General features: G+C 37.5%; 2 protein-coding genes across 3 annotated transcripts; one reads left to right on the plus strand and one right to left on the minus strand.

The window, feature by feature from the left end:
• Nucleotides 1-41: 41 nt before the first annotated feature.
• LOC107224588 (phosphatidylinositol-3-phosphatase SAC1) lies at nt 42-4,105 on the minus strand. Of its 2 annotated transcripts, none has more exons than XM_015664695.2 (8): nt 3,924-4,105; nt 3,566-3,657; nt 3,137-3,474; nt 2,929-3,040; nt 2,342-2,685; nt 1,899-2,276; nt 1,636-1,803; nt 42-1,535 (listed from the first exon to the last, which is right to left on the minus strand). In XM_015664695.2, exons 1-8 carry the CDS (start codon nt 3,959-3,961, stop codon nt 1,257-1,259), a joined length of 1,749 nt encoding a protein of 582 aa, XP_015520181.2. In that variant the 5' UTR covers nt 3,962-4,105; the 3' UTR covers nt 42-1,256. The 2 variants fall into 2 exon arrangements, with proteins under 2 accessions (XP_015520181.2, XP_015520180.2); XM_015664694.2 differs by having other exon boundaries at nt 3,137-3,477.
• Nucleotides 4,106-7,498: 3,393 nt separating this feature from the next.
• On the plus strand, nt 7,499-10,847 carry LOC107224586 (malate dehydrogenase, cytoplasmic). The gene is made up of 5 exons (XM_015664692.2): nt 7,499-7,755; nt 8,601-8,796; nt 9,576-9,898; nt 10,105-10,482; nt 10,563-10,847. The coding sequence occupies exons 1-5, from the start codon at nt 7,753-7,755 to the stop codon at nt 10,659-10,661; spliced, it is 999 nt and encodes a 332-aa protein (XP_015520178.1). The 5' UTR covers nt 7,499-7,752; the 3' UTR covers nt 10,662-10,847.
• The last annotated feature ends 62 nt before the right edge of the window (nt 10,848-10,909 follow it).

Genomic DNA, 10,909 nt, shown 5'->3' on the forward strand with positions numbered 1-10,909 from the left:
CGTCCGCTTAATTCATCAGCGAAATGAATGGATAGATAAAATTATCCGTTATTAACTTGAATGTATTTTTACATATTTCATATATATATAGTTACATTACTTACAAGACACGATCCGTCGAAAATCAATATAATTACTGTCGAATAAAAATTTGCCGATAGTGTAAGTTTAAAATTTGCTGTTGTTCCTACTTTCTCATTTACGCTTGCCTAATTCCGATCTCATAATTCCTTTTTCCTACGTGTCGTAAGTCGACATTATCCCGCCTACTTATCGATAATTAGCAAACAATAGCTACAATAGCAGTAGTTCCAAGGAAAATACGATTGCTCCATGCAGCATCGCTCTCTACTGATATTTGGGCAATCAATCATGATACCCAGACGTTTGTACTTACGACGCGAATACCCTGCAAGATCATAGGTATTTTACTGCTTTGGTAGCCAGTGATAGTCGATAATTTCATATTTCCTTGTCCACCATTACATAAGAATTTTTCTTTTAAATCTTGAGCACGCCGAGAAAATTCTGAGACGCCAATACGAAATTAGATTACATGGTTAGATAATATAGCATAATTTTTTACCGGAAGAAAATATTTTCATAAATTTAAATATCCAGTGATATACATATACATTATATATACGTAATTTTTTTTTTTTTTCATAATTGACTAAAATTACATCAACTCTACAGCGGTCTAGCTGGATTAAAATTTTAAGTATGTTCTACTTAAAATGTTGTATAAACTTCGTAGAATTGTAAATTAACAACGAGATTTAAAGCTAATAGGTGAATTTTCTGCTAAGCTGATCATAGACACGTTATTTTTCGACGAGAAATGCAGTAGTGGTCAATTATTCGACCCTGTTAGATTTAAGAATAGAAACATGGAAGGAGTGATGAAACTGAGAAAATTTTGAGAGGAAATATAACTTTCAACTGACATTGAGGTAAAGTCAGTACTCTCAGAATTTCTTGAAGTCGAAATGCACGTCTCACCATCGAATTGAAATACCTATATTTATGGCTATCGGTGGATTTTCATTAGATTTGCATTACAATGGCTAATAGCTATATCTTTGTGAGATAAATTGTCTATTTTTAGTAACGGTTGTATAATTTTGTAAAAACCCTGTAGGCGTAAATAAATGTTACATGTAGTTATCTGACACCAGCGCCAGAACTGATAGAAAAAAAAAATACGCTTATCACAATTCTATGGTTTCCCGTCACCTTTCGGTATATCGTGTTGACTATAAAAGTTTCGGCTTGTCAACATACTGCTTTCCATGGTGTATAACTGTCGCAAACGTTCCACCAACCATGGCACCCCAGAACAGCATGTAAAGTAATACTTCTGTAGTGTATCTGGACGGGAGAATCGCGTGAGCGACGAGCATCGACGACGCGACCAATAAAACTAAGGGGAACGTAGCGTATCGCCAATTACGTTCGGCGTCCAACGGACATTTCACCGTAAGGCATTCACCGTCTTGCACAATATAACGTCCCAGGAAAAGCTCTATGGAATCCTGTGAACGAAGAACGCAAGATGCAATAAATTCCACGACAGTTTAATCAAGTACTACGTATTCTTGGTCATTTCTAATGTCTGATCGATAAAAAGTTTACTTGTCTGTATCCATCGGTGAAATTGTTTTTGTAATATCTGGTCAAGGAATTAACACCGTCTCGTATGGCTCCAAGTTTAGTCCGTTTTCCAGTACGTGTAAAATCAGTTTTCAAAGCACCAGTACCTGAATATTCTATGCTTATTACGTCCGCGTTATCTGCCCAAACCTAAAAATATGTAAAAAAGATAAATTCTAATCTCAGTTATGAGGCTGGTTATGGGAAGAGCGAATTGTTTATCTCCAAATGAATAACAATATTACCTGTTTAAACAAGTATTCTAGCGACGGATGGTCTTCAACTCGCTGCAGTATTCCCAATCTTCTCAATGCGTCACTAAGCGCTCTTCTAGCCAGCATACTTTGTACAACATTTGTTCTATCCAAACAATCGATGCAGTTTGTTCTGAATATTCCATCCTGTGCAGAGAGTAACGCTCCATCTCTGGAAAGTGTAAAGGAGCCCATTTGCTCTTGATCGTGGGCCAATCTGTCCATTAGAATGTTCAATCTGTCCCATCGCATTTTTCGGCATTCCGCGTGAAAGTCGAACGATTCGTAACGGACATTTTGATTGCCAATTCTATTGACAATATCACAGTAGGCTTTTTCAAGTACATCTTCCGCTCCTCTGTGATCAATCTAAAACTCATGTAAGAGAAGTTGGTATAAATTCAACAATTGGAGATTTTTTTTGTTTGACTCACCAAATTTACTAGTATCTGTTTCCCATAATGAAATATTTGTGTTTCGAAATGGCGTGCGCAAGCAGTGTGGTGATCTTCCTGATTATTTAACACCGGCTTGGGCTTATATTTTAGGTTTGGAGCCTGTTGCCAAAAGAGCGGAATTGATCCTCTGGTCTGAACAAACGAACTACGGTCTCCGTTCACTTCTACCAACTGTTCCGTCTCTACGTAATTAGATACGTTTCCATTGGCGTCTATCCCACGAGAAAACAATCTTGTTCCTGCGCGATGTACTCCTCGACGGGATATTATTCCCCAGTTAAATGCAATACCATTTACAATTACTGTACTTAGTGACAAAACTATAAACACACTGCTAAGGAAAATAATTATTGAGAGTAATATACTGCTAAGAATAATTGCCACACTATTTTATACCGATGTTGCATGAACAATGAATAGTTCAAGTTGGCACGAACCAATTAAATACGATTGACGTGATAGCATTCGGTATTGTTAGAAAAAAAATTATACTGAATTGAACATTTCACGGTAATGATGCTTTCCTGAAAAAAAAAAAAAGGAATACTTGTCAAAAAGGATACAGCCATGTATAATGGGCAGACAGAATCTGTGCTGCTCAGGCCTAGAAGTTAGTTCTTGTAGTAGATACGCATTCCAAACAAATCTTAGATCTGCTCGCTCGTGTATCGGCATCTAGAATTAAGCAGCCAAACAATTCTCAATTCTTTGCTCATAAGCATTTTGAAAGTTTTTTGTCAGTATATTGAGATTTTGTACAATAGGACAAACCTGTAAAAATTCAGGCGTAGTATTATGCAGCCTTTGCATAGTGTGACTCAAGTCGTAGGTATAGCTGAAGTAAAAATGTGGTGTGTTCAATACAGACTTGATCATTTCCAGATAAGTGGTATTGTTGCTTATTTGCTTTTCGTTCAAATGAAGCAATGATCGCATGTATGGTATAATTTCCGTAGACCCAAGTTTGTAAACCTGGTGTCCCGCTATAGTACCCACACGTTCCGCATCTGTGATAACTATCAGGTAGCGACAGGCCAATAGGCGTATTGTGCCCACAATTCCCCATATTCTACGACGACTGGCAGTAGGAGGAATCTGACTTGCTGTACCTGCTTAGAATTTGAATCAAAAAATAACAAAATACATTAATTTGATTTTTTATTCAACGTGATCTAGGATGCAATATCACCATTGCCTTACCTTGGGTATAAATTTGCTGGGTAACTCGATCGACTACCAATAGTTCCTTGGTTCCAACTGGTTCGACATAAAATTTTTCTGGCGTTGCGTATCTGGAAGAAAAATAAAACGAAAACCACATATGAATTAAAAATCAAATGAATGATGTATGGTATCGGCTAATACAAGTAAGTAATTATAAATTAAACAGAATGATATGGCATAACCTAGTGCCGCTAATGAGAGTCGCGTTAGGCAAAAGGAGAGGTAAATTATTGATCCCATACGTTGTAGACTCAGGACTTATCGATTTTGTACTTTCACTTTACTATAATTTACTTCGTAATTTTAAAACGCTGAAAGACAGATTTAAACTCACAGGTAAAGATCATCGTAAATATCGGTGTTCAACGCCATGTTGGTTTACTAATGTCCGTTTCAGCAGTGAGCAGAGGGCAGAGGCTACGCAACTACGAGACCCGACTGCGGGAGGGAGAGATATGGTATCACGAAACCGGTAAAAGTGGTGAAAAGCATGAAGATGACAGCAGAACCTCTAACTCTACATAAACGCTACGCTCATCCGTGATCGCCATAACGTAAGAAGATGAGACGTGTTCCTGCGTTCCTACGGAGCCATCTCTAAGAACCAATCGCGTGTCACGATCATATGAAGGCCCTCGTGGATTTCCAACCAATTGTTTTCGAGGTCATCTGGCGCACAATTTAAAAAGCAAAAATCTCCACATAGTCACAGCCTTATTTACCTCCGACGTTAACTGAAGACCATAAAGACAAGTTACCCCTGGGTACATTTTCGTGTATCAGTTTTCGGCAGGCAAGCGGGCCCAGGTGGGCCTGGGAGCGTAGGAGGTTTCTGCTCTATCGCCTCTACCTAACGAGCTTGCACTGACATTCGTAGCAGCCAAAGTAGTGTCGGTATGAAAGCTTGAGATTGAGTCGGTACAGAGTACGTAAGACTACTTTTTTTTGAATTAATCAAATACGATAATTTTTAAGCGAAACGGTGATTGTTGGTTATTTTTTTTTTTTTTGCTAGAGAGATAACTAAAGAAGCTTTTTAAAATTTTGAGCGTATTTTAACTCACATTTGGACGATACAAAAAAAATTTACTTACTATCAATTGTCGCAAAATGGCATATTGGCTGGCCATTGAAGCGCCTCGCCGCTGGAATCTCGAATTGGCAGGAAAGATGAACTGTGTAATTTTTGTCTGAAATGTAAAAACTAAAATTACTTTGAACTGAAATATATTTTTATCATCGATGAACTAAAAAACTCATAAGAAAACGTTAAATCACATTCAGTTTCGTTCAGTTTTTTTTCCGTTTCCAAATGTTATCTGAAGCATGCATATTGGTTTGATAGTACAAAACATGACGTTTTCAATAATCAAACTTGTAAACTTGAAAATTTGTCCGGAAGGTCAAAAGTCATCAGGTCAAGGACCTGGACAGCCAGAACTACGGAGCGCTTGTCCTGGAAGTCGAGTTTCACCAGGTAGCGGACCTGGTGCGCAGAAACTACGCGGCGCTTGGTCAAAACTTACCAGGTCAAGAACCTGGATAGCCAGAACTAAGGAGCGCTTGTCCCTGAAGTCGAGTTTCACCAGGTAGCCGACCTGGAGCATAGAAACTACGGAGCGGTTGTCCTGGAACTCGAATTGCACCAGAAAGCGGACCCGGAGCGCAGGATCCAGGAGATAAGAGAACTCGGTACTCGAAATCTGCGGAGCGCGATTGTGATCCGTCCGCTCTACTGCGCGATTGTTTCCAGACTGAGGAATTCGGCTAGCTGATTACTATAGATCAATGACGTCAAGGGAAAAAAAATTTTGGGTGACGTCACTTTCTGAACATCCGAACTTTGGTTTCGAACTTTATTACTATGTATGATGTATGAAGTATGATGTATGAAGTATGATGTATGATGTATGATGATATGATATGATGTATAATGATATTGTTACAAAGGGTGAAATCACCCGTTTTGCCCCCTCTTTAATGATCTAGTAGTCAGCATAGATAAAAGACGTTTATAAACCTCTTATGTCTTTCAAAAGAATAAGGTTGCTACGTCAACCAACATTATTGTATAAACAGTCTTGTTTCAGACTTTAAACGAGAAACACATATCTTGCATTAAAGCATTTTCACAACATTTTATTCACGCTCTTGATTTCTTTTGACTTGATAATTAAACTCGCGGATCCATATTTATTTTCCGTAACGTCAAAGTACGTTACAATATGATATGATGTATAATGATTTCAGTTTTTACATTTCAGACAAGAAATACGTACTTTATCTTTCCTGCCGTTTCGAGACTCAAGCGGCTAGGCCCTTCGTGGTCAGCCGTTGACTAAAGATATATTCTTCAGTCTACGGGTCAGCTAATAACGCTGTCGTTCTGCGACAGTTGGATGAAAACAATTTTTGCTCGTACCTTTCGAATGTGTGTCAAAATATACTCGAAGATTTAAGAAGCTTCGTTCTATCTTTTCCCTATCAAGAAACAAAATTGCCAACAATCACCTTTTTAGGTCTTTCAATCAGGACACTGCGTTAAATACTGTCTCTTGTACGGAGCATATATTTCATCTCGATCAAAATTAGCGCATCCGTGATGTTTACAGTTACTCTGAATTTTTTTCCATACGAACACTTTTCGAAAAACAATTCTGCTTTTCTACCCAACGCAGATACTTCACTTGCGACTACCTAAAACAGAGTTTCGATTCTATGCCTACGAAAATTAAAGATCGAGAGAGCAATTGAACAGTTGTTGGAATAATTAGGAATATTAATGTTATGGAATACATCGAGCGCGTGTCGAATCGAATCCCATTTCGAAATGAATAATTCTTGTATTTTCATATTATAGCCGTATTATTGTAGATAATCTAGTTTGTCACCTGGAAAATTATAAAATTTATAGTATGCATCACGTATTAATCGTAAATGGATCATATATATTGATATCTTAGCTAGATAAAAGTACAATTTCGAAATTTTCAGGTGAGTTGAAAAATTAACGACAGAGCCAGCAATCGAATTTGGTATCTAGAGATGCTTTACCGGAGACTTACTCCACTAGACCACCTAGCCGCCCTGACTACATGTCATTAATTTCTCTCATCACCTGTATTTCGAAGATTGTTGTTTTCGTGTGCCATTGAATATGTTTACATTTGAGAATTCGTCGCGAAGAGACACAATTTTGCACATGTGTACACATACCAACAAGCTTTACACACATGTCAAAATTGTGTCTCTTCGTGACGAATTCTCAAATGTAAATATATTAATATCGTACATGGATCGCATATACATATATACTTTTTGGTCTATGCATCATTATTACATCTGATCTATTATTATTTATGATCTATGTATACATTCTTATCTCGGGTACCTATACTTTAATCAAATCACTGTTTTGCTACGAATTTAGGAAGACATTTATTCTCATTATTAATTTCTTGTATCGATGATTTTCGGTTGTCACACCAAAGCTGATTAGGGCAACTGTCTTTATATTCTTCAGTCAACGGATCGGTACATATGAAACGGGATGAAAATGCCAGCGAAGAAACACACCCTAACTTTGTACAAATCCTGCGCCCAGTCGTACCGCTACCACTTAGTACGGTAGGTAGCTGGTAAATATCGATGTATACTAAGCCTGGGTGAATTTTTCCAATCTTCAATTGACAAGGATTGATATTTGACATTTTGATCTTTCACGTAGCACATGAGCAGTAAAGTCATCAAGACACAGAATCTCGAACCATTTGGGATATCAGATGAGAATTCTACTGAGAAACGACGATACTAGCGTCATCTAGTTGTAGTTTCACTAAATACAACGTCCACGTTTTGAGTATCGAGTTAATCGCCTACTGCTGGTGGGTGGAAAGATACTTGGTAGCTGGCTTTGACGTGGATTGAGCTTAACATATTCAACGCTATCTCGTCATTGGTTACGTGGGTTACGTGTTAAGCTAATAAAGATCGAACAGTGGACTTCAGCCTCTCAGTTTATCAGTAGTTGAAGCGAAGCTTGTTCGTTCTCATTCGTTCTGTGATCTACTCCTTGCATTTACTTGAAAGTTGAGAAAAATTCATATCTACTCTTGATACATTTTTTTACTCGCAAGTGTTTCCATTCGCGTCCTGCATTTAAAATGGTAAGACTAATTGCTATTTTTCAATCGATTTTTTTTTTTTTTTTTTTTCAAATCAAGTAGCCTGGGTTATTGAATTTTAGTATTACATTACGATATAGCGGTCTATTAACCTACATATGACCTTCGTGTATCAACTATGTAAAACTATGTTGTGACGTGAGTCATTGTTATTGATTGCACTGTCAATGAGTATTATGGTCAATTTCAGGAATATGTTAATTAATTTCCATCAATTTTGATGAATTTGCTACGATGCAACCTATTTCCTACAGGTAAAACTCCCTCTCAAAAGTGGTCTTTGTTAGATTAATCAAAATATACTGTGCTTCGTTTGCTCCCTCTAGTATTATCAAATTTCATTGCTCTAAAAAACACTTTTATTTCCCATGAACTTTTGGCCCCAACTGTGTCTGAATATTTACGCATATACTAATTAAGTAACAACAGCTTATCATTCCAGCAGGAGATTAAACCTGTTATATAATTGATAAGACAATCTGGAGTTTAATCTTTTTAAAAAAGTGCTCTACCAACAGATATTGCACAATATTGTAAACACTTGACAAACTTAGTCGATAATTTTTTACATAGTTAATCCCGATGTAAGCTAATAAATTTTATATTCGTCAAGTATATTTGCAATGTTTCAGTAATTTACAATGTACCAAAGGATGACACTTTTGTGCCCAAATTGCATGCCACATGACTGATATGATTTGTACATAAACATATGAATGAACATTTATAAATAAAACTATGAAAATTATCCCACATCCATTCTAGTTGTTGTAGTCAGGCTTTTTCTCATCCTTTACAATTTTTACGATTATTGTCCACAATTTCAGGCTGAACCAATAAATGTTGTCGTCACCGGGGCTGCAGGTCAAATTGCGTATTCCTTGCTGTACCAATTGGCAGCTGGTTCAGTTTTTGGACCCGAGCAGCCCATTAACTTGAGACTCCTGGATATTCCACCAATGATGGAGGTACTTCAAGGCGTCGTTATGGAGCTGGATGATCTGGCACTCAACCTTCTCAGGGGTAAAAATTATGCATTATGAATCTTCAATTCCTTTTTGTATTTTTGGTACATAGTATGCCATATTAATTGTCTAGTACTGAAAAACAGATATGTGCAAGTTGTCTTCAGTTAGTCATTTGTTACTCAACAACTATGTACCATTACATGACCGACCTGAAAAATCAAAGATGACCTCTTCTTAGAAGCAGGGAATTGAACTTGAATTCCTGTTTCAATACTAAATACATATCTACTCAAAGCTTAAAATATATTGTCAAGTTATATAACTAGAAAGATATTTCCAGCCGAGTAAAATTAGGTTGTTTATAAATACAGCAATTTTGTGTCTCATGCTTGCCAATGAGCTTGTGCATATACCTACTTAGTTGAACCTCTACAAAATCTGTAGGTATTGTTCTCATTTTAAAATTATTATTGTCCATCAGTTGAAAGACTAAAATAGTCCTTTACAATGTACGGTTGTCATCAAATGTCTGAACATAACTTTATTATGAAATTTCCATTTTCTGTAGTGTAAAATTTACATTCAAGCATCTAAAAATACATCGATTCTCATCAATAAAATTCATCTGAATACTACCGTCTCTATTTTTCATCCTCAAGTTCTTCAAGTTCAGGTGAGCATGGCAAGCAGCCAAAATATCTAGGTGGCCTCTAAATATTGGCTGTTGCATAATATATCCAATAATCGGACAATATTTAGTTACCAACTCTTGAGTTGCCGTAAACAGTGACAAACTGATTATTTACTTATTTTTGAATATCATTCACTTTGCAGAAGTAACGCCCACGGCTGACCCAGCAGTAGCATTTAAGGATGCAGCAGCAGCTTTCCTTGTTGGCGCAATGCCAAGGAAACAGGGCATGGAGCGCAAGGATCTGTTATCAGCTAATGTGAAAATCTTCAAAGTACAAGGAGAGGCACTGGATAAATTTGCACGAAAAGACGTCAAAGTATTGGTTGTTGGCAATCCGGCAAATACCAATGCTTTAATTTGCTCGCACTATGCGCCTTCAATTCCAAAGGAAAACTTCACAGCTATGACCCGGTTGGACCAAAACAGGGCCCAGGCTGCCCTAGCTGCTCGCTTGTCTGTACAGGTGAATAAATCATAGTTGATTTATTTATCAATGATTTCCTTGTGCTTCTGAGATGTAGTTGGCACTGTATTTTGTCACTAATTCCTAATTCAAACGATATTAGTAGAAAATATAAATGTAGATCCAACAGTTTCCTCATTTTTTCGCTATTAAGCTGTCTCTTGGTCTTTTCTAATATCTTCTACCCTTCTATTCATTTCAAATAGGTTGATCGCGTCCAGAACGTAATTATCTGGGGAAATCACAGCTCCACCCAATATCCTGATGCGCATCATGCTTTGGTTCACCTTCCAACTGGAGCAAAACCAGTTCCCGAAGCAGTTAATGACGATGCCTGGTTAAACGGAGAGTTTGTGGAGAAAATCCAAAAACGCGGAGCAGCCGTTATAGCTGCCCGGAAAATGTCTTCAGCTATGTCAGCAGCCAAGGCTGCCGGAGACCACATGAGAGATTGGTGGATTGGTACACGGCCTGGAAAATGGGTCAGCATGGGTGTCGTATCCGATGGAAGCTACGGTATTCCTAAGGACATAGTGTTTTCATTCCCAGTCACGATTAAGGATCATCAGTTCAAGATTGTTCAGGTAAGTGGGATGGAAAATATTTGTAGTAGCTTTATCATCAAATCCCTGTATTTAATATCGTATTTAATACCAAATACCAGGGTCTGCCAATCAACGAATTTGCAAGGGCCAAGTTGAATGCAACGGCCAAGGAGCTGGAAGAAGAACGCGCTGAGGCCAACTCCGTTCTGGAGCAGTGACTAGACAGAGGGTCTACAATTGCAACGAGAAGGAGAGAACAAACACCGGCAAAGCTGTAAGCTAACTGTAGCAGGTTGCACTGAAATTGTATAAAGCAAATCCGAAAAAAAAAAAGAATAATTATTCACCGTTGAACCATGTTATTTTGTATCGAAATTCTAATAACTCTGTTTTATATGAAGTTGGATATGTGTAATATGCATAGCATCTTATATATATATATGCACTGTAATTGAATTGCTAATCG

Source organism: Neodiprion lecontei, chromosome 3 (assembly GCF_021901455.1).
Source record: "Neodiprion lecontei isolate iyNeoLeco1 chromosome 3, iyNeoLeco1.1, whole genome shotgun sequence".
Lineage (NCBI taxonomy): Eukaryota > Metazoa > Arthropoda > Insecta > Hymenoptera > Diprionidae > Neodiprion > Neodiprion lecontei.

What these genes read in the sequence shown, in the direction of transcription:
- LOC107224588 (XM_015664694.2), bottom strand. Translation starts at nt 3,961, where the DNA reads ATGGCGTTGAACACCGATATTTACGATGATCTTTACCT. An exon ending in TCTGCCCATTATACATGGCT is followed by an intron (nt 2,686 to 2,928) that starts GTATCCTTTTTG and finishes GTGTGTTTATAG; the next exon opens with TTTTGTCACTAAGTACAGTA. An exon ending in TAGAATACTTGTTTAAACAG is followed by an intron (nt 1,804 to 1,898) that starts GTAATATTGTTA and finishes ACATATTTTTAG; the next exon opens with GTTTGGGCAGATAACGCGGA.
- LOC107224586 (XM_015664692.2), top strand. An exon ending in GGCACTCAACCTTCTCAGGG is followed by an intron (nt 8,797 to 9,575) that starts GTAAAAATTATG and finishes TTCACTTTGCAG; the next exon opens with AAGTAACGCCCACGGCTGAC. An exon ending in ATCAGTTCAAGATTGTTCAG is followed by an intron (nt 10,483 to 10,562) that starts GTAAGTGGGATG and finishes ACCAAATACCAG; the next exon opens with GGTCTGCCAATCAACGAATT.